This window comes from Rhinopithecus bieti, unplaced genomic scaffold (assembly GCF_001698545.2).
Source record: "Rhinopithecus bieti isolate Rb0 unplaced genomic scaffold, ASM169854v2 scaffold_5153, whole genome shotgun sequence".
NCBI lineage: Eukaryota > Metazoa > Chordata > Mammalia > Primates > Cercopithecidae > Rhinopithecus > Rhinopithecus bieti.
In genome coordinates, this window is record NW_016804751.1 from 1,125,722 (window position 1) to 1,152,198 (window position 26,477).

Sequence of the window (26,477 nt, forward strand, 5' to 3'; positions counted from 1 at the left end):
TCACTGCGTTCTCTCACTCCAAAAAAGAGATTCTGGTTCTATTTTAAGAGCCCCAATCAGATTAGAAACTACCATAGATGCCACATAATTGAGGGAGTGCCCAATGCCCCGAGGGTTTGAGGGAGGAGAGAATTTGGTTCAGAAATACAGGGCTGGGTTCCAATGGTTTCTAAAGCACATGAACGTGTCCTGCAAATGTGAGGCAATGTTAATAATATTCACTGATACACTCATAAGAACAAAGAGAATGTAAATCTTACTTAAACTTATCACTTGTATGATGACCTACATTTGGAGGACAAAGATGAACTAATAAAAATAGAAATATATGGAACATGAAAGTTAATCCAAATGGATGCAGGCATTTAAGTGGTAAATCTCAGAGTTTTTTAAAATGGAAAGATAAGGCGCAGAAGATGAGGCCAGCAGCAGTTTCCATTTGAGGATAGATGAGTCCTCAATTTTCACAGTCTCAGAATACGTTTGAATAAGTTATGCCTTAAACTCGTTGCAAGATTTTAGCTTACTATTACGAAATTTTTGTTTAGGCATGCCAGAACTTGCATTTAGGAAGAACCATTTTCCTTCTCAGTTCTGAAGTCAAGTGTATGTGATTTCAACTAGAAAGGAGGCAAGCTGAATGAATCATTTTCTTAGGAACATTGACCAGATTGTATACTGAGAATGGGAGGGGCGCTGGGAAACGGTGGGTCACGCCATCTTGGCGCTGAGAGGAACAATCAACTGCACTCCCCTGTTATGTTCCCAGCCTCTGCTTCTCTTCTCTCATCTGAGCACTCTAACTAATGGCTGGGCAAGTGGCTGTGCTCCACTTGTAGGAGATCACATGACATCTGAAGCATTATCTTCCTGTAGAAATTACACATGATGAACTGGTTTCTGCTCCCAGTTACTTAAGTTCTAGCCCAGGGCACTGAATTCATTATGTGCTCAACATGAGGATCTGAAAGAAGGTTTGGTGCTTGTGCTTGCACACTGAGTTTTTCCATGAATGTATCCCCTGATGACTTATACAACACGTTTTGGTAAATACTAGTCTCAGACTCAAACCCAGTGCCCTGAGCAGCAGCCCTGGCCTAAACTATCCTTGTTAAAATTCAGCTATGTCCCATCCCTTTTCTGTCTTCAGGTTCAGTTCAGGTGTCTATGGAGTAGCAGTCACTGGGCTAAACCATTTCCTTCCCTCTAACATACTAGAAGAGGAAGAACTAGAATTCAAACTGCCTGTATGCTAATTTAAATAGGCACCTTTTAAAGTTATCCCTCATCACTTTTTCAGGAAAACCTTCAATCCATTTGTTAAAAGAGGAAAAGCCACCATATTCACAGGATACATTTCTTTCATAAGTTCATTACCAGGGTCCCTCATACTTTTCTTGAACATTTCCTGAACTTCCAATACTAGGAATTTAACGTGAAGTCCCTGCTTTAACAGAATTTTAAAGTACTAATTAACACACTTTGGAGTAAGGCAAACTTTTGATTTAAATTTCTGGCCATTACTTGTTTAGTTATATGATTCCAGATAAATTTCTTAGACTCTCTGAGTCTCAGTTTCCTCATTTGCAAATTTGACTTAATAATTTCTGTAACACAGTTTGTGAGATTTCATTGAACTAATTAGTTATTTCAGATTTAAATTAAATTTGTCCATTGTTTTTTCCTCTCAAGGGGACTGACCAGCAATTAGAATCACAAAATTAGGGAAGTTCTGAAGAGGGAGCACAGGCCAGCAGGGAGAAGGGGTTGGGTTTGGGGGTTTGCAGTAGTGGTGAGAATCAAGGTCTTCAGAAATTACCTGAGAGGCCAGGCGTGGTGGCTCACACCTGTAATCCCAGCACTTTGGGAGGCTGAGGCAGGCAGATCATGAGGTCAAGAGATCGAGACCATCCTAGCCAACATGGTGAAACCCTATCTCTACTAAAAACACAAAAATTAGCTGTGCCTGGTGGCATGTGCCTGTAGTCCAAGCTACTTGGGAGGCTGAGGTAGGAGAGTCGCTTGAACCCCAGGAGGCGGAGGTTGCAGTGAGCTGAGATTGCGCCACTCTGTCTCAAAAAAAAAAAGATAAATTACCCGAGAGAGGCGCTGCTGATGCAGGAAACCAGGGCTATAGCACCAGCTGATATGAAGTTTGGGGAGTCATAACTGAAAATGGCAACCATTCCTCATCTAATACAGACTAGTTATGCTGCAAGATTCAGATCTAACACAAAAAATCTTCACAAATTTAGCTAAGCTGTATGTAAAATTGGTCAAAATAATTCCTATAAAGATGACGTAAAAACCTCCAGGCAGAAATTCTGCAATTTATTCTTTAAAATATTAAAGATTTGGATTTCAAGAAAGGATAATTTGGGGACCAAATGACAAGCATTTAGTAATTAACTCGTTTTGTAAAATGTACCACGTGCTTTTTTTCTCCCTATTTTTCTCTCTCTCTTTCATGAGAGGTAGGGTTTTGGGATGGAAATTTGGGTGAATGGTCAGTGCTGCAGTTCACATCGCAGTACATTTTAGGGAACCACATATTTTTGGTAGCTTTTTTATTATTTAAAAAATTTTAAATTTTGGGCAATTCTTCACAGCTCAATATCTTATCTCAGCCAGAGGGTACTAATAAAGAACTTATATTGCATTATGAAACACAGGGGCTTAGAAAACTCTAAGCGTACAAAACATTTACTTTGCAAAGACATTTCTCATGTGTTCAAGTACCCCTAATTAAATGCTATTTGGAGAACATTAAAATACACACTTCATTGATCTTTAGTGTTTTAGGTATAATTACAGGGATGGATATTCTACTCCATGTTCCTCATTCTATTTGGCAAAAGGGAAGGTGATGAAAGAGATGGAAGACATTATTGCATTTTTCCAGGAACTTGCAATATTGTGGAATGGAATAAAGCAAAGGATGGGGAATAGAGGGACTTGAAAACAGAAGCATGTGAATTTTATATGGGATTTTTCACGCATAGGTGTATCATGGAAAGAGTGGCCCAGAAATCTTGGGAGCAGCTAAGAGACTTGGGAATGGTGTTGAATGGATGCTAGCTGTTGTAGCCCTCCCTTGGTACTTTGTGGTGTTGTGGTGTTGGTAGAATTGTTGGGAGTTTGGAGTAAGGAAACACACAACTGTAGGACATGTGTAGAGTGTATGTGTTGCAGACCAAAACGTCATCCCTAGCATAGGCCCTGTAACCGATTTCTAAGTTAGAGTAAATTTAACATGATGGATAAGAACCTTGCAGTCAGACAAAATTCTGAATCTCAGTCCTCTCATTATTAGCTACTTGGTCATATGGAATTCCAACTTCTCTGAGTTTCAGCTTCTTTATCTATAAATTGGGAATAATAATGGTGCCTACCCCACAGTGTTGTTGTGAGTAAATGAGTTACAGACTTAGCACAGTGCTTGACTTAAACAGATACTCAATAGGTGTGAGCTTAAACATGAGTAAAGGTAAATTTGCACTATATATGATTTTCCAGGAAACAGAGAACGCTGTTTGCCAAAAAGAAACAAAAATGGCATTTTTTAAACCAAAATTAGGCAATCCTACTGTGACACATGGGTTCCATTGCCTTTATGTCATCTTCAAACATGACAGCAAGGCTTCAACATAAGCAAAACATCAATGTAACACAGCTTGGAAAGTCAATGACCTTGCAAAGAGGCATACATCTCTCCTCAGAATCTAAGTTAAACATTAATGTTGATTTAATCTCAGGCAGGCATTTCAAAGGCTGCTTTCTATATTCCCTGTTTATGACTTGAGAGGCTATCAAAAAATATGTTCTAAAATAAAAACAAAGTTCCACACTCTCTACCTATTTTAATATTCTAATCTCACTCTGTTTTTGTTTTTTAACACTGAGATATGATTAAGAGCAGACTATTTCTGATGCTATGTTGGTTTCTGAAAAACATTTTTTTCTCCTATCTTTAAAACACTAGCAGAACATGAAAATTCAGGGAAGCACCTTGTCGGAATGTTGATTTATTCATGTAGAAATCACAGCTTAAAGTGAAGAGCAGTTGGTTAATTTGTGGCAAAACACAACCTCTGACCACATTCCAGAGTATTTGCAGCTTAGAGAATAAGAAAAGTTGACTAGAGATAGTTTCAAATTTTCCTTTTTGTCCTCTTCTAGAATTGTATGTGGGGGTCTTTCGCTTCACTCATAAATGTTCCCATCTGTATTCTAGTGCTATCCAGGGTCCAGAAATTTATTCTTGCATGTAACCTAGTTATAGTCCACATGAAAAGAGAAATATTGGTGTAGAAGGCTTTCAGAAGGGATGCCTGAAACAAGGTTCCATTCAAGGATGAACCTGTCACAGAGGAGAGTGAAAATCACCTGGTGACCATTGAACAGGCCCCGGAGACGAACCTCCTTATTTGAGGAATTTAGAAGGGAGTAAGGATCACCTGGTGACTATCAAACAGGCTCTCTGGAGGCACAACTCCTTATCTGGGAAAATTAGAAGTAATTAGACTTTCCTAATATCTAAAATTGGCCTCTGGTTCCAGGCCTCTTTCAATCTTTCTAAGTAATTAAAATTTCTAAATGTCTCTGTATATAGAAATGGAAATTTAGGAGAATAGCCAGTGCCACAGTTCACACTGCAGTACATTTAGGGAGCCACACATTTTGGTAGCTTTTCTTTAAAAGTTTTAAATTGGGGCAATTCTTCACAGCTCAATATCTTTGTAATGCCATTCCAAAACTCATTTTACAACCCTTGCTGACATTAACACTCCAAAATATCTACAAACATAATCATTTATCATGATCTATGTGGTTAATATAGTCCAAATTACCCTTAAGCTCTCGCCTTAAGGTCCTTGAATACCCCTATGGAAAAATCCACAGCAGTGCGCTCAGTCCTCTCACTGAGGTGCACCACTGCACTCTTCTGCGGTGTTCTTTCTTTCTAATAAACTTTTCCTTTTCAACCTATGCTGTTGTCAGTAAATTACCAACACGTGAGTTGACCACTTCCTGATGCCGGGGCTCTGACACTTCGCCCGACAGTCACTTCTGACAACACTGCCCTATAAGCATTTTAAAGTTGTAAGTAGATAGCTTGGCTTGAGCTGGGCTTGTGTGCCCCGGGTTCTCCCACTGTGCAATGTCCTGCTCTTTTCCAAGCCAGAAGTCTGCCAGCTCCTGAAAGCCAGGAGCAAGGCGCCCCGGTGAGTACTCTGCCATCTCTGGTTTGCAATTTTGCTCTGGCCTGTCCCAGGGGGAAAATAATTGCATATGATTAATGATTTGAGAGACATTAAAGTAGAACAAAAAGTAGGAAGAGTGGAGATAAGGCTGGCAGGGTGACAGCCAGTGCCAGAAGTTGTTTTGCATAACATAGACTGACAGGGAATTCTTCCATCAGCTTTTGAAAAAAACTTAGGGGTCATTCCACTTTGCCTTCCGGCACTTGAAATCTGGGAGGGATGGAAAGAAGTGGTGATAAAGATACTGAGATGTTCACCATCCCCGCAGTGAGAGTGAAAATACTCTTAAACTTTTTAAATGGTTCTGGAAACGATGGATTGTTTTGTTTCCCCACCATAAAATAGTGAAAGTGAATAGCTACTCGATGTATCTGATTGTTTATTTTAGGAATTCATTTGGCATTGGACAGACCTATGCTTGAAAAATAACTTTTAAACTTCAAACACATAGGTACATAATTTATTTGACATTTTTCAATAACATTTAGCATATGAGGAAATGAGGCTCAGAGAGTTGATGTGATTTGGATTCCAAGTTCTATGCTCATTTGATCCATGCCATATTTTCTCCTAAGAGCTAATTACTATGATGTGAAAAAGTGCTAAGACATTTTCCTCACTTCTAAGCTTATATTCTATCTATTGAGACAATGAAACAGCTAAACAAGGCATCTTTTTGTAACAGCATTGTGTGGCTATGCACCTACACTTAGAGAATAAGCATGTGTGTAATGAGGTGCCAGTTGTATGGTGCAGGATAGAAAACATAGTGCCCAGGTCAAGAATCAAGGTGGTGCTGAGCATCATCAAGGAGGCTAGTGAGAATGAAAATAAAATATACGGTAGGTCTCACAATACATTCCTATATAGACTATTACCTGGGGTCCTGGTCATTTTAGCTTCAAAGTAGTGTGATACATATATACATATACCTACCTATGAACCAGCAGTTCAGGAGAAATGAAAGCATATGTCCACAGAAAGCTGTACAAGTACAACAGCTTTATTCCTAACAATCTCAAACTGGAAGTAACCCAAATTGGAAAATGGATAAATCTTGATATATTCACATAATTGAATACCACTTAGCAATAAAAAGGAGTGAAATATTACTGTATGAAGAATCTCAAAAACATCATCTTGAGTTGAAGAAGCCAGACACAAAATAATATGATTCCTTGGTATATAGTTCAAAACAGGCAAGCTAATCTGTGGTAAGGAAAATCAGAACAGAAGTTAGCTCTAGGAGCCAGGGCTAAGACACATTGGAAAGAGGTATAAGGAACTTTCTGGGGTAAGAAATATTCTGTAGCTTGATCGGAGTGATGTTACACTGTGTATAGAGTTGTCAAGACTCATTGAACTGTACACTTAACATCTGTGCATTTTATTGCGTGCCAATGTTATTTCAATTTAAAAAGCCATGATGTTGCTAGAAAAAAGGTCCAGAAAAGAGCAACTCGGGGAATCTCTGAGAAGGTACAGTATGAAAACAAGCTGCAAAAAGATTGGTTTTCATGTTTAAAACTTTGTTTTTACATCAGGAGAATTAAGCATAAAACTTCTTATCCTAAGGGAGAGTACACTAGTAGAAAATGGCTGTGGAATCAGAAAAACTGACATTTTCATCCTGAGTTCTCAGTGGCTAGCATATGTCCTAGGCCTGGGTTCCTCCTCTCTAAAAAGGGAACCTTAGTACTGCCCTTATATCAATAGAAATGGTAATAAGGAGTGTGATTTTGGAGACAAGTGTCCTGGTTTAAAGAGAGACTAGAATATTTTCAGCAAATATCCCAAAACTTTTGAAACAGCCCCAGGAAAGACATTCCCAGCATACCTGAGGGCTGTTTCACATGGGACCCCAGTCAGCCTGGAACATCATGCTTTGATGTTTAGTATCTCTGTCCCTGAAACTTTTTTAAAAACAGATTTAGGACCGGCTGTGGTGAGTCACAGTTTATGAGGCTGAGGTGGGAGGATTGCTTGAGGCCAGGAGTTTGAGGCCAAACTGGGTAACATAGTAAGATCCTGTCTCTATGAACAAACAAACAAAAAATATTAGCTAGGTATGGTGGTGCCAGCCTGCAGTCTCAGCTACTCAGGAGGCCGAGGTGAAAGGATTGCTTGGATTTGGGAGTTTGAAGCTGCAGTAAGCTATGATTGTGCCACTGTTCTCCAGTCTGGGTGACAAAAAGAGACCCTGTCTCAGATAATTTATTTTAATTTAATTTAATTTAAAAATAATAAAGAAAATAGAAGATAAGAAATAGCTTATTGAGAAAAAATGGTATTTATTCACATATCATAAAATTCACCCATTTAAAGTGTATAGTTTGGTGGATTTTAGTATATTCACTGGATCATGTAACCGTCATTGCCATCTAATTCTAGAAGATTTTCATCACTCCCAAAATATCCCATACCCATTATTCCCATTCCCCATTCCCTATCCTATCCCTACCCTTAGGCATGAATCTACTTTCTGTCTGTCTGTGGATTTGCCTATTTTGGTTCGTTGGTGTTATAGCATGTATCAAGACTTCATTTCTTTTTATGTCTAAGTAATTTCTATTGTATGGATATACCACATTTTGTTTATCCATTCATCACTTGATGAACATTTTGGTTGTTTCTACTTTTTTGGCTGTTATGAAAAATGCTACTACTGTTCTTGCACTTTTTTTTGGTGTGTATACATGAGTTTCCATTTTTCTTGGGTAGAACTTAGTAGAATTGTTGGGTAACATGGCAACTTTATTTAACATTTTGAGGAACTGTCAAACTGGTTTCAAAAGTGGCTACATCATTTTACATTCCAGTAGCAATGTATAAGAATTCCAATTTTTTCACATCTTTGCCAACACTTGTTATTGTCTGTCTTATTTTAGCAGAGCCTGAAACTTTGAGTTCCTTTGTGGGGTGTCAGAGCTTAGAGGAGTTAATTGGTGCACAATCACTGAGGTCACACCATGGTAGCACTATCTTCCACGCACACGTGCTGAGCCTTAAACTGGGTTCGTCTTTGTGAAATCTTTTTACACCCCACAGACTCTCACACATGGGATCTAGGTTCAGATATCCATTCTTTTATTAAAACCATATATGACAATGCCTTCTGAACACTTAGGCTGTCTCAGTGTCCTCAAAAAAGGAAAGATATAAGTCTAGTCATCAGAAAAATGCTTTTCAGCTGGCAAGGAAATAAGGGCTCTGACCAATGTTTTCAATAACAAAAACCACTAATATTTTTTGAGAGTTTATCTGGTGCCAAGTATTGTTCTAAGTGCTTTACATTAATTATTTCATTTAGAGTGTGTCACAACTCATGGAGGTGAGTAAATATTAATCTCATTTTATGAAAGGATTAAGCAACAAGCCAAAGGACACATCAGTAGTAAACGGAGTCATGGTGATCCACATAGGCTGAGTTATAATCTACCCTGCAGTTCTGTCTCACCTTTAATTTTTAATTGACTGAGCTTGGTGGGTCGATTTTTTTTTCTTTTTAAAACTGTATTTTAACATAACTATGCTTACAGAAATACACTCATATTGGTTAACAGAATGCATTTTAAGTTTAACTTATCCTACACAACTTGGACCAAAAACTTGGTACATGGTTTAAGATTTTAAAAAAGGATTTGCATTCTGCTTTATTTTTATCTGTTACAAATGTGTAAAAGATCCTCCCTCAAATGCTGCTAAAGAAGGCAGCAAGAACCTTGAGAAATTTACCTTTGGTTTGCCTCAGAAAAATAACCCATATTGCACTGCATAAGTTTATAAAACTGGTGCAACAAAACACTGTTGTAATGTTTCAATAGAATTAGAAAGTTCAATAACTAATGGGTATGGAAGGGACTGGGAGGGAACCTATGTACACATGTGAAACTGTAAAAGCTATCTGATTTAGTTAATATTGCATGTAGATTGTAAATCTATGCAAGTCAAGATTCAGATAATTTCTTCAATCTGAATTAACACTATCTGTTCATTTCATCTGCTGGGGTCAATCAGGAAACTGGGAACAGTAGTAAGTTTTTCCGACTTATGTGAAAAAGAAAATTAAGTTTCTTCCTCAGCTTTTCAGTCCAGAAGTGACAGTATACTACAGGCAAGGTATTCCTTCCATTGTAAGCATTCATAGGGTGACATGCAATGAGGTCTATTTGGGTTTTAATTTGTAGCAGCAGTCATATGCAAAACAGTCTCCAAAGTTAATTACACATGACTTTATAAGTGACTCTGAAAAATAAAATGGCCCTTCTTAGAAGACTAGAGCAAAACATCCAGCCATAGTTATAAGCCTTATCAAAAAAAAAAAAAGGCAGCCCCTTATGAGTTACACAATAAAAGAAAAAAGTGGCCCCAATTAAGAAGCAGCTCTGAAGAAAAAAGGAAAAAATATAACTTAAAAGTCTTAAAACCAATGTGAATATAGATTCAAAAGATAGGTAAGAGATTCATTTTCATAACTACCTAAGATCAGGCTTGTCATGTATTCTAGGGTTTCAAGTTTATCACTAGTTACTACACATCAATTTACAAATAACATGTTCATTTTTTGTTCTTTTATCAAAAGGGAAAATTCTACCTTACATTCTATCCAGTGTGGGCGAGTGGGATTAGAAAACAAAAAGATGCGAACAGTTCCAGGCAAATATCACATTTTTCAAATGGAAGAACTTCCAACTGAAGCAGAACAACTGCTAATGTGCTTTTCACTGAAACAATTTCTAATAAGTATGAATACATGGCATTAAGGTTCACAACCTAATACAGGCCTGACAATCAAGTCCTTATTTTCTGGAGGAAGGCCTCAAGTCCAATCAATTTCCAGTAACAACGCTTTTACAAATCGATTTAATAATAAGGGGTTTTAATTTCCTTCATGTTTTTGTTTTTAGCATTCTAGTCTTAAAGACTAGATTAGAATTTAGCTCAATTCCCCAGAAGGCAAATGGTTTTTCTTTTGCAGAATGAAAGAATTCACAAAAAAACCTCTTCCCCAAACTAATTCCTGATAGCCAATCTGTGCTTAAGATGAATCTTTCTCTATACAATGTTAACAGTAACTTAGGTAAAATGTACCCATGAACATTAAAACTAGTTGTTAGAAAGGTTTAACTAGCTTTATAATTTAAGTTTTAAAGCATAAATATTTGCAGCTTGATCTTCTGTTGACAGTGATCGTTGGAGCCTAGAATTCAACATTTACAATTTCTGTTCATGCACACAAAACACACACCGTTACCACACAACTTACTCCCCATGTCTTAAGAGAAGAATCTTCTGCTCTGACTTTCTTTAAATCTTGCCTCCCAGTCAAATTCCATGTTCAAACAACTTTAACTCAAACTTCACTCTCCAGATTTTTTTAACAAGCTTTCCACCCACACATTATTAATGCTTTTCCTACTCTTTCATGTTGTCCTGCAAAATCTGAAACCTGCCTCAAAGACGATCATCAGATTTTTTTAAAAAATGATATATAAGTGGTTATTTCAAACAGAAATATGGGAGGTCAGAATTCAAGATTCCCACTGGGATCATATTTTATTACTGCAACGAATAACTGCTATCAGTAAGAAAATCCTATATTGGATTCTTTCATACTCTTTGGTGCCTCGCCAAAGAACTTACAAAAATGTTTTGGAGTACATACCCTTTTTTCATACAAAGTACCCCCACATGAACACTAGGATAGCTGTAATTCATTTGAGGTCTCACCTGTAGAAAGAGGCTATCACACAGACAGCCAGGACACCCACCAGTTTGTGGAGATCCTTGAGAAAGTATGATTTTAAAAAATCTGACCTGTACTTGTTTCCCCAGCCTTTTTCACTGTATAGCAAAGTTGCAGCTGGTCTGCCGGCACTCATACTACCCCTCTTATCCTAGGTTTGCCATGTAATAGCTATGGCTTTGGGATCTCCCAAGTGATATTCTTGGAGGAATAATTATGTCTCCTAATTCCAGGCTTACACTTTCCAAACACATCGCTTACTGTTGTGTATGTGCAGATGATGCATTTGTAGACTCACTCATTATCCCCAGCTCTGGTGTGGTGTTTCAGGTGTGCAGTATAGGGATCATATCGATTGGTATTGTAGCCACAGCGGTCACAGCGAATACGGACCTTGGAGAAATCTCACTCTTCTGCAGTGGAAGAGCCAGATTCCCTGGCTTTTGCTTGCTTCTCTGCTCTCCTTTTTTCTTTCTCTTTTCCTTTTTCTTTTTCTTTCTTTCTTTCTTTTTTTTTTTTTTTTTTTTGGAGGGGGGTTCCCCCTTTCCCCCCGGCGGGGGGGGGGGGGGGGGGTTTCGGCCCCCCCGCAACCCCCCCCCCCCGGTGGGTGGGTGTTAGGGCGCCCCCCCCACCCCCCGGCTAATTTTTTTAATTTTTTTTTTTTTTTTTTTTTTTTTTTTTTTTTAGTAGAGATGGGGTTTCACTGTGTTAGCCAGGATGGTCTCGATCTCCTGACCTCCTGATCCACCCGCCTCGGCCTCTCAAAGTGCTGGGATTACAGGCATGAGCCACCACGCCTTTTTTTTTTTTGGACGGAGTTTCGCTCTTCAGTAGGCTGGAGTGCAATGACGTGATCTTGGCTCACGGAACGCAACCTCCGCCTCCCGGGTTCAAGCGATTCTCCTGCTTCAGCCTCCCGAGTAGCCGGGATTACAGGCATGTGCCACCACACCGGACTAATTTTGTATTTTTGGTGGAGACGGGGTTTCTTTATGTAGGTCAGGCTGGTCTCGAACTCCCCACCTCAGGTGATTCTCCCACCTTGGCCTCCCAAAACGCTGGGATTACAGGCGTGAGCCACCGCGTCCGGCCTCTCTTCGCTTCCACAAAAAATTTCTTGGCACTGTGAACTCTGAGGCGATGCACAAACCGTTCTTCAGATTATGCTTCTTATTGGCATGACTTACAGCAAAAGGATTTGGTCTTCGAGTTCTTGCCTTTGTCCTCTGTTCCAGGTGTTTCAGGAGGAAGATCTTTATTTGAGCTGTAAATCTCTGGAGGAGCTGTTGCCTCAAATACAGGCTGAAGTTCTACAACCCTGAGTTCCAAACGTCTCAGCCCACGAGGTTCACCTTTTATTTCAGCACTCTTCAAGTCCCCCTCCTTCTTCACTATCTGAAATGTTGTTATCCCCAACAGGTATCAATTTTGCCATCTGTCTTTCTTCACCGAACACGTAATCACAGCAGCTGCCATTTACTTTCCCAGTGAAGGCCACATTTGCCAGCATGACAGGCTGAGGTGCGGCCAGTTCAGCTTTAGAGAGATCATGCAAGTCATACATGCCGTTAGGCAAGGCCATTCCAATGTTGCCATTGCCGGTGAACAGCCCTTCTCCAGAAGACACCCCCATCACCTGGGTGGCCATAACTGTAATCACGCAGGCTGCGTTTGGGCTTCTCCGGCTGCCCCCGAGACCCTCCGACCACCCCCGGGCTCGCCCAACACCCAGGGCCAGGCGCCCTGGAAGTTTGCAAACTTCACTCCCCCACGGCGTCTGGCAGGACTCCAGCCTCAGCCCTGCAGGCTCGGGAGGTCGGGTGGCCGGATTTAGGGGTCTATCTTATTCACCACTATATACCCTGAAATTAGCATAATACCTGGCTTATAAAAGAGGCTTAATATATGATGAATCAATGAAAGAATGAATAAAATTAATTTGCAGTATTTAAAAGTTCTTGTTCATAATTGGCAATAATTTAATCATGTTTAAAGCAAGTAAGTTTGTGTGTCTGTGTATGCTTCCTCTCTCGAATTCTTTATTTAAGCTCTTGTTTTTCAGCGAGTCCTCATTCTCCTCCCTTGTTCTGTAGTACAACTAGTACAACTCAATCACTGACATTTCATCTAATTGCAGAGTAACAGATTGTAATGGATTAAAGATTTTACAGCACAAACATTTGGCCTGCTCAAAGGTAGGTAGGAGTAAGACAGAAGGTAAAAACATCTCATTTGAAGATTCACAAACAAGATAAAAAAAATTGCTCCCAAGCATATGATGAACTCAAGAGAAAAGATTACATTTTAAAAGGTTTAAATCCGTGGAAGACAGAACAAAGCATTCTCCTGCATTGCTCACATTGCTTCCCACTCAAAACCCTCTTCATTATTTCAATAATATGAAAAACCAGATGTAAACAAGACTGCTCTTGTCTACATCATCATTCTCATTCTCCTTTTGTTTTATATTTGTTCCCATTTCAACACACAGTCCTCACTCTCTGCTCTGCCAGCCTGTATACATGAAATCCAGGCTTCCAAAACCACTTTGCTCTGCTTTATTTAAAATTCAGCTGAAAACTCTCAGTCCTTTTATTCTTTGGATAAAAAGAAAACCTAATACTTACATTGATTTCTATTCAAACAATTATATTTTCTTGGTACAACTTGTATCAGAATTTATATCTCCTAATGAGAATTTTCCCCATAGCAAATCATTTGAGAGACCATGTAATGATGTTAATGCTCAAAGCATTTAGGACAGAGTCAGAATATAAACCTCATAAGAACATCCATCTCATTACTTTCCCACAGTAATTACAACTGTTTTACCCAATTCGATCATCAACTAATAGCCTGTATTTGACCCTTCATAGTTATGGCCATTTCAATGAAATTTACCTTTTCAAGACAAAGACAAATCATTATTGAGAACAGATAATGTATTATACACTGAGAAAGATATTTGGAGAGAGGGACTGGAATTCAAAAATATTTTGGGATACCACAGTGCAACTGGAATAACTGTATCTTTTAAAGATGACTCTCTCAAAGGTGATAGAACATTAGAAGGCATGTTTGTTAAATTCTAATTTGTTCAACCAATCTACTTGAAAATATTTAAGCACCTTGGACGTTGCAGTCACAGTGCAATGTGCTGGGCATAAGTAGATAAACAAAACAGACAATATCCTTGCACTCTCTTTGTGGCAATATGGCAGTGTAGAGAGAAAATGGCTTTGGGAGCCAGACAGACCTGAAAAGACCAAGAGAGACTCTTTACAGAAGGTGATGTGGGCCGGGTGCTGTGGCTCACGCGTGTAATCCCAGCACTTTGGGAGGCTGAGGCGGTTGGGTCACTTGAGGTCATGAGTTTGAGACCAGCCTGGCCAACATGATGAAACCTCATTTCTACTAAAAACACAAAAAATAGCTGGGCATGGTGGCAGGCACCTGTAATCCCAGCTTCTTGGGAGGCTGAGGCAGGAGAATCGCTTGAACCCAGGAGGCAGGGTTTGCAGTGAGCCGAGATCACACCACTGCACTCTAGCCTGGGCGATAGAGTGAGACTCAATCTCAATAAATGGAAAGTGTAGGCTTTTAGACCTGTATTTGAATTGTAGTTATGGCATTGCCTGTGTAAACTTGGAAACATTACTTAAACTTTCCTGGGTCTCATTTCCCTTCCTTCCCTATTTTGTAAAGCAGATGTGATAATGCCAATTTTGAAGAACGTTATGATTTTTTTTTTTTTTTTTTTGGTCAGCATGCAGTAGACTCTCAGTAAATGGTAGCTATTATTTGTGTTTATAGCATAGGTAGAGAAGTTGATATAAGCTTTAATGAAGATGAACTTTGGAAGCTAGAGAGCCAGGCTGTCAGCCCAGACCTTTGGGTGGCTCTCACTGTGACGAGGAAGGCAGGTGCAGTAGGCTAAAGTATGACAATGGGAGGGAGAACAATGGAAGGCAGCCAAAGTGCATTTTGAAAATGTCCAGGGTTTCTCCTCGCTTTAATTATTGCTTCAAATTAGAGTCTAATTTATATTACTTTTCTAGGGAATTTAAAATAAAAGTATTGGATTTTATTTAGAAACTCTGAAGTGAGAATTTGGATTTCTTTTACCTGTGCCTGAAAAGTCCTCTTAATCAGAAAGGCAAGCAAATTATAGTCCTACATACTAGAGAGATATTCCAAGTTATTTGCTTTTTCCTATCATGTTCTTGGAAACCACATCATGAAGTGGATAGCATTTATTATGCATAAGAATACAATTACAATTGGTGACAGAAATTCTAACCGAAGACTCAAACTCAAACCACAGCTATGGCCCAAGATACCATAAAAAATAAAACACATTTATACTTCTGTAGCAGTTTAAAGGGAAATCAATATGTTCCAAGTCTCATGATATGGACACATAGCTACTAGTTACACTAATATATATTATAGTTTTAATATACTATAAAATAATTCAATACTATGAAATGATATCTACTATATTATAAAATTGATTAACAACAAATATTCTAGGCATGACAAACTTAGATTTTGTTTGCATTCTTTGAGTTCTCCCTAGAACTAATTCTTTCACATTTTCCTCTGGATCAATTTCCATGATGTAGGCAGAGACTTACACCATAGCTTTAAGTCTTAAATTTAAACAAAAGTTAAATTAAGGTAATCTATGAACTCCGTGTGCATTATGGAAACAGGATGAAAAAGAGGGTTACAGAGAGGCAGACACTGAATAAGCCTTTAACAAACAAAAGTTACTGAGACAAAATCTATTATTTTCAAAACCAGAAACAAAAACAGTAACAAGGTTGATTTTGCTAAGCATCTGTACTGCCTCTGTCTTTAAAGAAACATAGCAAAAAAACCCAAAGAGGCACTAAACTATTTTCAGCATTCAGAGCTAGGACATTTTGCTCATCAGCTTTCAGAATACTTTAACCACTGTTTGTAAAATAAGAACACAATGACTATGAACACGGACTTTAAAAAGCGTGTTTTGAAACGTTTCTTACTGTATAATAAACATCTCCATTCCTTCATTCAAAAATATTTTTGCACGCCTACTGTGTTCTTGCCTCTGTGATTAACCTTGGCGAGGAACCATAGAAATGGCTGCTGCCTGGATGGAGTTTCAGTCCAGTGGGGAAGATAGACAATGAAAAAGTAAAGAAGAACAAGTATAAATTCCTGAAATGCTATGGATGCAAATTAATGTTTTTGTTGCATTTCTTAAATGTGACAGGTTGTGAATGACCAGGAAGGTTCTTACTGGCATCCATGTTTAAAATTCCAGCAATTAACCTTTTAAAAGGATTTTCAATCAGGGCATTGATTGGTGGGTGGAGATTCTTGGAGAGCATAGTTGCCATCTGATTGCTAAATGTACTTAGAAACAGCATCACTTCTTTCATGATCCTTGGGCATAAAAGATGCCATAAGGAATAATGACTTTAACTCACTCCGAAGAAGTCCCAAGGAATTGACCATTGGAGGTTAAAAAACTGTTGCCATTTGATTGAATATGTATTCTTCACACACTTTTCTGTGAAGTAAATGTTTTTATAATTAGGCTTAAAAATGTGAAATTTTCCTGCAAAATTGATTTTCCATTAAGGCATTAAAGTAGTTTCTCTTCCCTTCTGCTTGGATACTAATTAAATTATGTTCCTACTCGTTTTAATTCTGCAATCAATTTTTTTTCCATTTGCACTAGATTACCGAATCTCATTTAAAAATCACTCTTTACCAAATTTTACACAAAGCAGAGGTGATAGACTTATTCTCTAATGGAAACAAAACAATAAAACAGTAACTGCTCAAGTCATGAGGGCTTGCAGCATGTCAGGGTGGAATGTTAAAAAAAGGCTTAGTTTTTTTTTTTTTTCTGGTGCTATCTATTTCTTATGCTGTTTTCGAGATAACAAATATCTCTCTATATAGTAGAAGGCATGGAGATAAAATAAATTTTAAAATGGAATAAAATGTTAAAATAAAAGGGTTTAAATACTTTGATGATCTATCTGATCCTGGCGTACAGAACTGAGACAACTTTAAAATTGGACATAAGTGAAATCTATAAGAAGGGAAAATGGAGTCCTAGCTGTTGATTGTAATGTTTGAAATAATTAAGTCAAAATTTTAAATAGATTATTCTAAAAGGATAAAGATTGGTTTCAGGTTTGACTTGCGTATACCATAAATACTTATTTTTTGAAAGATTAAAAAGAAGAAAATCTCGAAGATTCAACTTAGACAGCTTGGGACTATACATATTGGTAGCCTTTTGCACATTGAAGAATTATATACTGATTACCAAAGATGAATTTGGAGCCATATATTGAGAAAGAAAAAAATTAAGAAACAACAGTTTTATATATAACCATCTCTAGGAACTCAGAGGATACATATTTCTGTTTTAAAGAAACAAAAATAAGAGAAAGGTTGACCTGTCTCCAAGGTCAAATTCCACCTTCATCTGTTAGAAGGTGGGGAAGTGGAGGAAGAAAGTAGTCGACCATGCATCGTTAAAAAAACAAACTGGCAAGTGAATGGAAACCAGTGAGGTGGCTTTGATTGTGTAAATTTGCAGAACACGATCAAGCCAAATGGAAACCTCACCAGTAATATTTCCACCTGGGGACAGAATCAAATAGTGGGAACCACATGCTTTTGTTGTTGCTCTTCCTGGTACAGCTTATCTCTTCCACATTACTTCCTTTTAAACATGGGTCTAATCACTTCCAAATGAGCTCTTACACTATCCATGTTCATTCCCATTTCTTTCTAAATTGCTTGCACATTATTTGGTCACAAAAAATAGCACATAATCCTTTAAGCTACACAATTACTTCATCATCTTATGACATAGTTGTCAACTTTCTGGCAACAAAACCTGACTGCATTTAATTAACATCACAGAGTTGGCTGTCAGTGGGTCTGATTTAACCTGTTTAAATCCAAGTCTCTGGCAGAACAGCTTACTATGATTAGCAGTACTGTTTCTAGATTCCAAAGCTGTTCCTTGAATTCTTTTTTCTCACTTTCTTTGATATCTTTCATCTCATTATGACATTAAAAATAACGCTTAACACTGTTAGATGAAAGCAAAACTAAAATCATGAACAAAATTGCTCATGTAAAGTGGAAAAACAATTTCATTAAAATCATAAAACTAAAGTCAATCAGACTTCAATTTATTCACACAATTATAATTTTCTGCAATTAATGGACAGTGGCATGCAAAGTTAGAGCACATATCATTGAGAATATATAATTCTTCATATATAAAATGTAATTGGAATCTTACTTCCTTTATTATGAAAAAGTTTCTAACTGGGTCTAGTCATCTAGAGATACTTTGTAAGCTAGACATCTGTCTTATACAGGTTTTTATAGCCTATATCTTGATAAAGAGAAATAGTCCAACTGAAAACCAAAAATTTCTATTCCTGAGTAGAAATCAAAGAGAAAAGTCTCTAGAGTTTTACAAGTGTAATGATAAAATTAATATTTCCCATTAATTACTCTTACAGATACTCAGTAAGCGCAGTGGTGAGAAAAAGGATGGAGAAGTAGATAAAAATAGAGGGACACAACAAATGAGGAGATGAACACACAAAATGGGGAAAGAGAACACACAAAATTAACCAAGAAAAAGGTACGAGAGAGCTCTCACTTTGTGAACATTTACATATGCCAGACTCTATGCTGGGTACTTCACATTCTATTCTATTTCATCGGTAAGTAAGATAAGGGGCAAATCATGTTAGGCCACTTTCTAGGTTAAAATTCTGAATGGGCAGTGTACCTAACCCCCTAGATTCTAGAGCAAAACCTGTCAACTTGGTGTTAGGTTTCAAATTCTGCTCGTACTTAAAGATTTATGAAAGAAGAAACTTACTCAATGGTCTACATTCCCTTAACTCAGAAAAAAAAAATATTCACAATTTTTCAGAAACCCATTGGGTGTGATCTTGGATGTCATTACCACTCGATAATTATCCAGGTGAAGGTAACAAATGTGAGCCATGCACCCTGCACAGGTGGGCATTGTGAAGTACCAGTGGTTCATGTTCTCATATTCAACGAACAAGCCAACCAAACACCAGCAAACTAATAAAAACCAATCAGTTAATAAACATTTGTTATGGTCCTACTTTCCCCCCAAACAATTTATACAAAGTCAAACACTTCAATAAAATATTCAATGAAATGTCTCACTACTTTGTTAAATAATTATGAACACTGTAATTGAATGATTGAATTTTTTTCATTATGTCTGTAACATTACTATTAGTTGACTTATGGGAAAGAACTATCCATAAAATCATATGATTTTAAAACTCAGTATTTTCTTGGGTATTCTTGAATATCCACAGTAGGGCTAAATCTGTCTCTCAGTGTCTGAAAGTGTTAGTCAACATTCTTAGATATGGGGATGCATTTAATCTATAATTATCTATACCGTATTATTATAGATATGTATTATGTATACATGACTATTATATACAAAAATACTTAAGCTCTGCTTTCTTTTTGGAAAGTATAAGTATATATACTTTTTTCCCCAAAAAAAGCAAAGCTTAACTTAAGTATTTTGACTCATTTTGTAAAATCAAATAGCAAATAGCAATTTTAGAGTGAAAACTTCAGTTTCATCATGGGAATTAATAGGCCTGTTCTAAAACCTCATTTCATCATATAGGGGGTATAAAGTTCATAGCTTCAGATTGGTCACAGAAGACCTTAGGCTGAGAGGATTCCCAGGTGATGGACTTGACTGAGTTTCTCTGAAGGTCTGACTCTCTCCGTGATCTCCCTGGGGACCCCAAGAGGCCAGGGAATCCTGGGGACCTGGAGATCCAAAATGACTGAGCGGTCAGCCATCCCTTGAGTAATTACAGCCGTATGTCAGGAACTAAAGAGTGACTGGGAAAGGAGTTGTTTTAGGAATTTGGAGAAGCTACGGGTTGTCTGCTTTTCTAGTATTGGTCCACTGAAATGTTTGCAGAGAAAAATGCTGGTGCCAGGCAGGCATTGCATAATCAGATACAATTGATTATTATGAAGCTTAAATGCACTAAACATATTGAACTTCCCTTTTAAGTCATGGAAAATACTGGGCTAAACTATTAAAACTGGGGATAAACAATGTGAGGAGTAGCATAAAATGTGAGTCATTTAAAAAATGGATTTAATATCAGGCTTTGTGAATTTTATTTGATGTTTCACCAATTATGCTCTCATATCTTTAGGAGAAACAATGAACTGTCTGTGATATGAAGAAACAATCAAGGAAAAAGTACCATTTTATTTCTGTGTAATGGCTACATAACCTATGCAGAAAACACAAAATGATTGTGGAAAAATATGAGAAATAAAATAATTTTTCATTGTCCTTTTAAAGCAGTAGTGTATGAGCGTGTGTGGCCTCTTGTAATCTCTTAGAAAGAGTTCCTGTGTGCATGTGCATTTGTTTGTGTCCAGGGATGCTGTTTCTAGATTCAGTATACAAATTTCTCTCTCTCCTTTCAAATAACACCCAGAAGACCTGTACACTTTTTAACAAAGTGGTGCAATGCCCTTGGCCCTACTTTACCAGCTATCAACAGCTAGAGGCCTACAGCCCCCTTTGTAAAGAGTATTTCTCAGTAAGTTATTATATGAGCAGCAACTGGCGAGTACAGCTTGTGATGTTAGAAATGCTAATAATTGCCTTACCTCTTCCTTCTCAGCACTTTGCAGGTCACGCCATTCCTCAGTTACATGGCCAAAATCCACTGTGTTCATAGGGACTTTAAATTCTCCAATGATGTCATGCTTAGAGAAACGATCAAAATCATACACAGCCATCACCAGGGTTTTGCCACCCAATTCCGAGTATGGCACCTAAATAAAAAGCGAGGAGGATAAAAATACTTAAAACATGTTACTTGTTCATGGTGCTTAATTTAATATTTATGTTGCATAAACAGAACAGGGATATAATTTTGTTTTTGGTTATTTTTTAAATTCAGACTTTTGACAAACTGCTTGAGGCTAAAATTACTTGAGAGAAAATGGGAATTTTTAGTGATTTATTGCTTTATCTCAAAGTTCTAGAAGCTGTTAGCATTATTAATAATGGATCCTGCTATTAGTCATGCTATAAATCCTTAAGATTAGTAAAAGAATAAACAAGCCAATTGCATCTGACTATAAATAAGTTTTTCTTGTAGAATATTGTGTTGTTATTGTTGTTATAAGTTATATTGTCAGGGTGTAACTTACTGAGGGGCAAATAACTTTTTTCAAATGTTCCATTAACTCTTGCAAGGCATTTAAATGCCACAGTTCAATGGAGCAATGATTTATTAAAGACTATGCAAGGAGTCTGAAAGGATTGAAATGATATTCACAAGTGCCTCACCTACTCCCTAAAATAATTTGTTGATTGACAAGAACTGACTAGGAAATTGATGTTTTGAATATCAGAGGTGCATTATAATATGGGTTTTGAAGTTAATTCTTGGGTATGACATGTTTTAGGATGAGTGGTGGCAAAAGGCCAAGAACTGATGAATTCTCCAGCTGTTCAAATATATCTGGGACAGATGCTATGGGTTGGGATGTTTATTAGTGACATTTTTAATATTCAGTGAAAGCAGTGCAATCCAAGTAAGCTACACTTCAGTAACTGGGTAGAAATACCTAATTAAGAAATTGTTTAGACTTGTCTTAAAGGTTTGATCAATTTTCATACACTTCCTATTATTTTATCAGTGTAAATGGTTGTCTTATGCTTCAGCAAACATTTCTCAATTAACTCTGTATATTAAGGAGGGAAGAAAAGGAAGAATATTAGGCCATCTACATAGAAGAAATTTTAGTTTTCCGAAGAGTTTTTCTTTTCTGTCATTTATGTATCATCTGTTTGGAATCTGATTATTTTATTAAGATGTTATGGTTAAAAAGTAAGCATCATACTTTTTTTTAGAAGGAATGGAAAATAAACCCTTCCAAAGGGCTGACTCTCAAAGAAACAAACAAAATATTTTAGAGTAGGGATAAACCCTTGAAAATTTTATTGTATATCTAAAATCTCTCTAGACTTTCTAATGATTGTACTCAAAGAGCCAACAGTCAAAACTCTGGGCTTGGGGTCAGACAGACCTTGTACCAGATTTGGACTTTCCAACTAAAGGGCCTGGGGCACGTGATTAAACATCAGTTTATTCATCTATTAAATTGTGATAATACTGTAATAATGGCTGCTTCATGGGGCTGTTTTGGGGATGAATGAATATATGTAAAACACCTAGCGCAGAAGAAGCCCTTGAAAATATTTATTGTTCGAATGATTACTAGCTCCTTCAGATAACTGTTTGGAGGAAAAGAAGATGAATTTAGTTTCAGGCATGTTGAGTTCCTGTTAAGTGTTTAAATCCATTGTAAAGCCAGTCCTCTTTAAAGTCTTTTATACTTCCATTCCTATATCATATTGCCTCTTGGCATTTCAAGATGAGTAATCTACAATGTCTAACTAGCTCTCTAGAAAATTGAAGTATTTTAAATATAGCAGAATATATTATACTGTGGATTATGTGCAGTTTGATCAACCTGTCTGAAATAAAATGAAACTTGATAAAATGTATAGAGAATTCAAAATTTCAATAATTACACTTGGTTTTATAGAAATTACTAATAAAATTATTAGCATTTTTTTAAAAGAAATAATAATGTAGGCAATGCAATACAAAACAAAGCCCCAATACATTAGCTCATATAATTTAAGAATTTCCTCACTAAGTTTTGGTCAGAAACTGCTGACCTAAGTTAAGGTTAATAAATAGATGAATAAAACAACTGTGATTACTATTACAATATTTTTAAAATTTTATTTCCACTTTATGTTTTGTGGTATGTTGACTATAGTGATTAAGCTTCATGAGCAAATACTCTTCCTGAGCTGAGTGTTTCCAGAATGTCTTTACTGCTACTTTAAATTCACTGTCTAGGTACAGAAAAACCAGATTTTAAATAAGATTACTGACAATCCATGAGGGACCTTTGTCTTGAAAACTCAGAAATTTTAGAGTGAATAGAAAGACACTTCCCCTTTACATAATTGAAAACAAGGTTTGAGAAAATGACTCATGCCCTCATTTTCAATTTATTTCATCCCAGAATGTTTGCTAACACAAGGCACATGCTAAGCCTGGCTGATGGACGTGGTGATTTTGAATTAGCCCGCTGGCATATTCACAGACATGTCATTTTTCACAAACATATTGTTCTGAGTAATGCATTAGAAAGTTTTTTTTCACATGTTAAAGATATCCACCAAAAGAATTGTTTTTATGAATGATTTCAAGCCAAGATCCACAAAGATCCTGGAGACCTGCAGGGCATGTTTTCCTGATGAGATATTATATGGCTGGAATCTCTGTTATTGTTTGTCAACTGAGGTGCCTCAACAAGATGAAAAACATCAGGGCAGAACCTAGAGTAAAGGAAAAAGGCTAGAAATGCAATAAAACAGTGTGTTCATATTCCTTTTATTGATTAGTTAAGAAGAATGACTTTAACGTGCTCAAACTGCCCTTCTACACACAGAATTTTGTTATAAGAGTCATGTCTATTTGTACCATCTAAGCATTGGGATATAGCTTAATCCTTAATCTAAGCATTGGGATATAGTTGCAATCCTTAATTGGGATTGCAACAGATGTACCTATTTTCACGAACTTTGAAATTTAGAAAAATAATGATTTCATTCTTTTGGCTTTATGTTAGGTAGGGATCTCACTTTTTAGATGTGACTGTGACATCCTAGTCATGTTCTAGTCAATTCCATTCCGAAATGACTGAACTGAATCATACTCTGAACACACTGAAAGGCAATATTGCATCTTGACTGTAGTGAAGATAAGAATTTTGCATGTTCTCACTGGAATTAATGTGAGTCCCTGAACAAGCATTCATGTGCATGTTCATGTGTATGTGACAGGATGAGATCAGTCTTTTAACTAAAACAACAAAGGAAAGGTTATAAATAAATATTACAAAATACCTTGAAAGTAAATTGCTCATTGAAGACAGGATTAAGGGTTTTTCGGTGGACTTTCGTCTCAAATTTCTTCTTCTTATCAGGTAGCAGAAACACTTTCACATAAGGATCAGATGTGCCCCCCATGTCCAAGGCGGGCAGTTCGGCAGCCTGAATGATCCCTACTAGCAGCTGAAATAAATGAGAGGATACAGCAAACATAAATATTAGTGGACGTTTTGGAAAAGATCAATTTGTTCACAATGCTGCATATTGGGATTTCTACCTCTTCCTATTTCGTTTTAATAAACTCTTATTCTCTTATGAATCTGAATACAGAAGGCAAATGAAGTGAGCTATGTAGACTTCGGAAACCCAATTATGACAGATGCAGGCTCTGGGAAGCCTGGTTTTAAGCACAAAGGAGGCTTTTAAAAGGTTGCTGATTGCAGTTAAATATGGAGTTCATTTTTGCAAAAGAGTTGTAATCAAATAACTTTCCAGTTGCTAAAAACCCTCGTGCATTGTTTTCTTTCCAGAGCGTGATTTGTAAGTGAAAATACATTGTTAAGCAATCACAAGTTTGTAATTATAAAGTGGGAAGCTTTTATTCTTTATCAAAGCCTCAGATCAGCTGAGTAGAAATTTCTTAGAAATTGGGTAGCATTTTGAGATAAAAAATAAGATCCTCTAGTTTCTATTATATTTGACCTTCGCTTGTGGGCTGGCTACATTTATTTTAACTTACAGTAGAATGATTATTATCTGTGAGATTCTGTGTTTAAATATAGGACATGGAGTCAAAGAAATGTAATTTCAGCTTCAGAGAGAGGAAGGGAGATTGGAGGTGAGGTTTTTTAATGTTGAGTAACTATGTTTCTTATTTTTTCCAAGCACCACAGAACTATCTACATTTCTTTAAGTCTGTTATCTTACTGATGCATTCTTAAGCCTCATTATGAATATTAAAGTATTATGGCATTGTTAATATTTTTGCAAAGAAAAAAGAGGTGTGAGTAGACCATCACAGATACTCTGCCATTAGAAATTTTGCGTCAACAGACTGATTTAGATCCATACAGGAAACAAAGTAGACTCTTATTGTTATTCAAGGTATATGCTATTTGGTAAATGCAGTAACACCACAGGTTTTTACATCACAGTCTGAGAATTTGAGTTCATGCCTTTTTAACTAGTAGAGTAAAACAGCAATTCACCTCCTTAAAAAAAAGCATAGCCATTTTCATTGTGACCCGCCATGTACTGAAGTGCATTTTGGTTAGTTGGCTCAATTTTTAACATGGACCAATAACCTGAATGATTATGTTGTTTCCATTTTAATGCCTCAATATCTTTTTTGTGGAATCATGATATGACAGTGGCAATAAGAATGCTAGATTGTAGGTACACAAAACACAGACAGATGGTCAAAAAATAGCTAAAATAGGCATCAGATTATAAAGACATGATTAGTAAAGCAAACAGTCTGTCTCTTTGTTTGCTAAATTTGTATCCTCACTTTTTATACACAATTTTCTTTTGAGCAGAAAAAAAACACGAGAGAGATGGCTTAAACTCTTTAGAAGCTAGACGATTTATGATTTAGAGTTTTCGGATATTTTGTTAATAAAGAATGAGGTTACTTTTTCCAACCTTGTTCTGCCTTCTGCCTAAGAGATAAATATCACATTTTTCTCTACCATGAAAGTGTCTTAATTAAAATACGTTAGGGTTGTCTTTTAGTTTTGGTAAGCAAACATATATATTTGATCCAAACTTTATGAAGTTTTTCAGACTTTATCTTCCTGCCTCTTAGGAATCACTTTATAAATCAAATTAGCTGAGAATATTTGGGAAAAAAATCAATGCATAATATTTTAAAAACTCATCAGTTTCTCAGAATGAAATAACTTTTTAGATTTGATGTTTGCTGGAAAGGGAACAGTAAATGTACGCTTACTATATTTTAGTAAAAATATTTTCAGTGTTATTATTTTCTTAAAAATACTACTTTATAAAATGATACTTACAGTATTAATAATTAAAGCTAACTTAAAAGCTTCAAAATTATGACTAACCAGGATGAGACACCTGATTTCCACTGGAAAATATGAATGGTCAATAAATGATGAGAAAAGTATTGGATGCATATAGAAAGTCAGATTAATTTTTTTGAAAATATGTTATACATTAAGACCAATATAAGTTGTCCTTGATCTTTCCCAGAATATATCAATAAGAGGTTTTGCTCCTAACCAAATCTTGATGCTCAAATTTTAGTAGAAGTGATAGAAATGATCACAAATGTCATATGTAATTAAGTAAAAATGGTAGAATTATAAACCTGAACCTGTAAACCAATAATGTAGTTTTCTAGAACGTATTATATAATAACTAGCCAGGGCTATAATGAAGCTGATCA

The 26,477-nt window shown here is 36.7% G+C and overlaps 1 protein-coding gene and 1 pseudogene across 1 annotated transcript in view; both read right to left on the reverse strand.

Annotated features, from left to right (window-relative positions):
- LOC108528529 (synaptotagmin-1-like) overlaps nt 1-26,477 on the reverse strand; it is a 167,183-nt gene that overhangs the window by 137,227 nt on the left and 3,479 nt on the right. The window contains 2 exon segments of the mRNA XM_017870371.1: nt 20,749-20,916; nt 24,080-24,247. Coding sequence (XP_017725860.1) covers nt 20,749-20,916; nt 24,080-24,247 — 336 coding nt within the window.
- LOC108528533 (RE1-silencing transcription factor-like) lies at nt 12,104-12,877 on the reverse strand (annotated as a pseudogene).